The sequence below is a fragment of the Cynara cardunculus genome (assembly GCF_001531365.2).
Source record: "Cynara cardunculus var. scolymus isolate 2C chromosome LG 17, CcrdV1, whole genome shotgun sequence".
NCBI lineage: Eukaryota > Viridiplantae > Streptophyta > Magnoliopsida > Asterales > Asteraceae > Cynara > Cynara cardunculus.
In genome coordinates this window covers 2478034-2482703 of record NC_037544.1, presented here as the reverse complement: position 1 = coordinate 2482703, position 4670 = coordinate 2478034, and the positions used below count along the sequence as shown (strand labels likewise).

The 4670-nt window shown below is 37.2% G+C and overlaps 1 protein-coding gene across 1 annotated transcript; it reads left to right on the top strand.

Annotated features, from left to right (window-relative positions):
* Positions 1-500: 500 nt before the first annotated feature.
* Positions 501-3902, top strand: LOC112501238 (AAA-ATPase At3g50940-like). The gene is made up of 3 exons (XM_025104948.1): positions 501-532; positions 1816-1970; positions 2182-3902. The coding sequence occupies exons 1-3, from the start codon at positions 501-503 to the stop codon at positions 3444-3446; spliced, it is 1452 nt and encodes a 483-aa protein (XP_024960716.1). The 3' UTR covers positions 3447-3902.
* The last annotated feature ends 768 nt before the right edge of the window (positions 3903-4670 follow it).

Genomic DNA, 4670 nt, shown 5'->3' with positions numbered 1-4670 from the left:
ATCGTTCAACATATAATTCACTAAACACTACAATAACGAGATTAAAATTCACAATCTTTAGATTGTATCACATGAATGCCGACCTCAATGCGTCGTTTTCTTGATAAAGATAGCGAAAATGGGTATAAGATAACGTTACATGTATCGATAAATATGATTATGTATAACACATGATATAAGTGGCAAAAGGAAGTGTTGCCAATTAACTCATATTCATATGTGAATAAGAAGAAGCAAAAGTTAAAGATAGGCAAAACCAAACTCAAAACACTTGAAAGAATTTGTTTCGTGGTGGGTTTCTTTTTCTTTTCCCTCCACAGAAAGCAACCAAATCTTATGTGTTTTCTGTTTCTGTTTTTCTTGTTTTTCTTTACTTGCACTGAACCTTAACTTCCACCTTCCGTATAAATCAAAGCATCCTCAGACTTCAACTGATTTTTAAAAACAAAAACACAGAAAACAGAAAACAGAAACAGAAACAGAAACAAGAATCAGAAGCGATGGCTTTCTCTTACATGAAGATGATGAACAGGTTTGATACTTTCCCCTCAACTTTTCTTAAGTTACAAGTTCAGTCCCTAAAGTTTGCATGCATGCCTAGTCTATCCTAGAAGTCCTCGATGGTTAAATGTTTCATCGGAGTCTAGTTATTAATGATGCGCTTTTAAACGGGCGGTATAGGTTCATTAAGAGATGCTATGAAGAGTAGGGACAGACCTATAGTATTGTATATGGTGGCACGTGTCACCGTATTATTCCTCCGTCGAAGAGTAAAAAATTTAGGTTCGTGAAGGGTGTAATCGTATTAATTTGTTGTGTGTCATCATATGTATTTTGAAACTGCAATGCGAATAAGTTTTATTAGGTATAGTTGGTTTGCAAGACTTTTATTCCATCCCAGCCCCAAGTTTGAATCATGTTAGTGTCATTTTCTTAGTCAAATGGTGCAACATTTTGAAAAAAATATGTCTATTTGTTTCTTATAGTCAAATAGTGTCATCATTTGAAAATTTTCTTCTATATTTTTTTCTTATAGTGAAATGGTGCCATCATTTAAAAAAATTTATGGGTCCGACCCTGATGAAGAGTAGATATTCAAACGATGATAAAAGTTCTAATCTTGATAGGATCAGGATGGAAAGAATGTTGTTTGAGTCAACTCATTAAAATACAACATCTAAATCGTTAAGATATGAATCTTGTTTGGAAAAAAGAAAAAATTTGCATGCTAATGGTTTTAAAACCCTCTGAATGATTTTGTACCATGAGTCTCCCTTAACTATTCAGAGCCCTAGTTTCATTGTAAACAATTAACAAACAATTATATTTCATTTTTCATTATATCATGAAAGTCTCTTAATTATTATGACCACTTAATCATTCTGCACCAAACCATTCAGCAACTGTCAAACATCCCCCAAGTATTTTCCAGGCTGTTATTTTTTGGACTGCCTGAGACCATTCGATGTGCGCTCAAGCTGGTTCAAAAGGGGGAAATCTCTGATTGCCCAAAAAGAGTTTTAGTTTGAAAGTTGATGATACTTTAAAGTTTATAGCATTAGATCTTGTTCAAAATAACTTGAAAAGCACGTTCTAGTGATCATCGTCTTGCCATTGTATAAAACCATGAGATTTTAGTTTACCCATGTAACATAACGGGTCGATTACAAAAAATGGTTGGATTTTGTCGACACAATGGTCGTAATTTCATACCAAAAACATAATTTAGAAAGTTGAGGGACTGATATGTTACTATGGTAATAGTAGAGGGATCGTACTTGCAATTTCTATAAATTATTTGCATTGCAATTGTAGAGGGTGCACCCATGGCTCGAACCCATCACGCTTGTTTCTAGGGGGACCAACGCCGTTAAATTCTCACGACCCAAACCTGAACCCGAACCCGAACCGCACAAGCAAAACAAACCGGGTCCGGGTCCCCAAAGCCAGTCACCGCGCCTCTTCGTACGGTACGTATGCCACTTTTTATCTTCCATTTTGATTTTGAATGTGAAACTTTCTGTTCCAAAACTATACGGTTTGGGATAAAGGTTAGGTCTGCATACATCTTACGCACCTTAAACGTTACTATCAGATGTGATATATTGGTTTCATTTGGTTTTGATTTGTACTTTTGTTTCCACATACTTGGATACTAAACGGAAGTTCTATTTGTGACAGTTGCTTCTTTTGCTGCTTTCGCAATGCTCACACGAAGCGTCGCGAATGATGTTCTAACCGTCGGTAAAGAACTTCGTACCCTAGCGGATGAATTCATCCCGCGAGAGTACCAGGACTACTACATCCACGAAATGCAAAAGCTTCTTCGCAAAAACGATAATGAGTTCACTATCGTCATAGATGAATACCAACCGCAATTGAACACGGCCGACGAAATGTTCAAGGCGGTCGAGACCTATTTGGGTACCAAAGTGAACGAATCATGTATTCGAAAAGTTAACGTGTGCAAAAACAAGGAAACGTTAGCTGTTACAATGAACGTAAACGAAGAAATCATCGATGATTTCGATGGGGTTCAAGTGAAATGGAGATCTACGACAGAACAACCAGGACTCAGATGCTACGAGTTAACGTTCCATAATAAACACAGATTCAAGATCCTCGAGTCATACTTACCGTACATTTTGGAGCGATCGGATGCCATTAAAGCCGAAGAAAGTGGATTAAAACTTCATATGATCCACGATGGTTATCCCGAACCAAAAACCATCATTCTCGATAACCCAATGACCTTCAAAACCCTTGCGATTGAGCCTGAGCTAAAGAAGACGATTATTGAGGATTTAAACAATTTTAAGAACGGGAAGGGATATTATCGACGAATTGGTAAGGCGTGGAAACGTGGGTATTTGATCTACGGTCCATCGGGCACAGGCAAATCGAGCTTGATCGCAGCCATGGCTAACTACTTAAACTACGATATTTACGACATGGATCTTACAAAGGTCGATTCAGACTCGCAACTGAAAAACATTATGCTAAAAACGCCTAGCAAATCAATACTCGTTTTTGAAGATTTCGACCAACTACAAAATCCGATAGTGGATGATACGACGGGGAAACTGTCGCCAAAAAAGACGTTTTCGCGGCTCTTGAACTTCATGGACGGGATTTGGTCATGTTGCAGAGAAGAACAAATCTTCGTTTTCACGACCAAATGTATCGATAAGCTCGACCCGACATTACTTCGGCCGGGTCGAATGGACATGCATATTCATCTATCACATTGCACATTTTCAGCATTCAAACAACTCGCTTTCAATTATCTGGAGCTCGAAGATCACAAACTCTTCGAACGAATCAAGGAGTTGTTGCAAAGCGCAAATGCCACCCCGGCTGAAGTTGCCGGCGAGCTCATGAAGTATACAACGAATTCGACGTTATTGCTCGAGAGACTTATTGCCTATCTCGACAATAAGTCATGACGCGTTGCTAAACCGTTACTTCCGGTTAATTTGTTACATCGGGTATGCCGTATGCGTATATTTTGACTCCGGTTGTTACTCGGGACCTACAGAATCAGTGTCGATTGTTTCGTCAACATCATTAACCCCTAACGAGTCATGTCGCTATTGTATAATAGAGTCAGAGGTCGTTTACCCAAACGCTTACCGGTAAGATTTAACATTCTCACTTGCCTTATCGTAGTCCATCAAGATGGCATCGTATGCAATAATTTATCCGATAAGCGATAACAAAATAAGATTCGTCACACTCGCTTACTGGGTAAAGACTCTCGGTTATTGCCATCGTTTTCACCAGGTAAGATTCTTGGTACTTTCCATGTTCATCCGTAGGGTAAAGGACCGTGTAAGCACTTATCGGATAAACATTTGGTAAACGACTCCTCGTTATGTTAATTTTTACATGTACAAAAGCTATTATTTTATACATTTTGGTTTTTTTGATTTAATAGATGTATCACATGTATAATTTTTATTATATATTTGGTAAATTACTCCTCAGTCTGTTGATGTTATATAATACGTCATGTTTTGATTTTATAAGTTTTTTTGCAAATAGGTTGTAATATTGCATCTTTTTCGAGACCGGGACCTTTAATCATGACTTCTGCTCGTTGCATACCTTGATCTAGCGTTGCGCGAATAATGTTTTCCGTTGCTGTTTGAGCAGTATATAACGTCCTTTTTCTTGTAGCTCGGGAGCCACAAGTACCGACAGAGGGCCAAGAGACCACTCGCCCCCATATATTTGTAACAATCACAATGGTATTATTGAAACTTGCTTGAATAGAGGCGGATATATAAAAAATTTCAAGCGCTGACACCATTTGATTATAAAAAACAAAATTATGGATATTTTCTTTAGAAAATCATTATTGGTCTGTTAGTTGGTTATTTACTTTATGTATGTGATGTGTTCGAGTCTATAATAGAAATTAAACACACTTGAGATGGTTGATTTACCATCCCACATACAATAGGTTATGGGTTTGAATCTTATTTTAAGTGAAAATTTAAGTTTTTATCTTCTCATTGTCAATTCCTCTTAAAAATCATCGTTCTTTTTATCTCGATAACATATATTTTTTTAAAGATCAAGGCAGATTTCATTTGAACCCAAATCTTACAACGATTTTACAGACTTTTGGTCCACCTTAAAAATGCACATGTTCAAAAAATTCATAG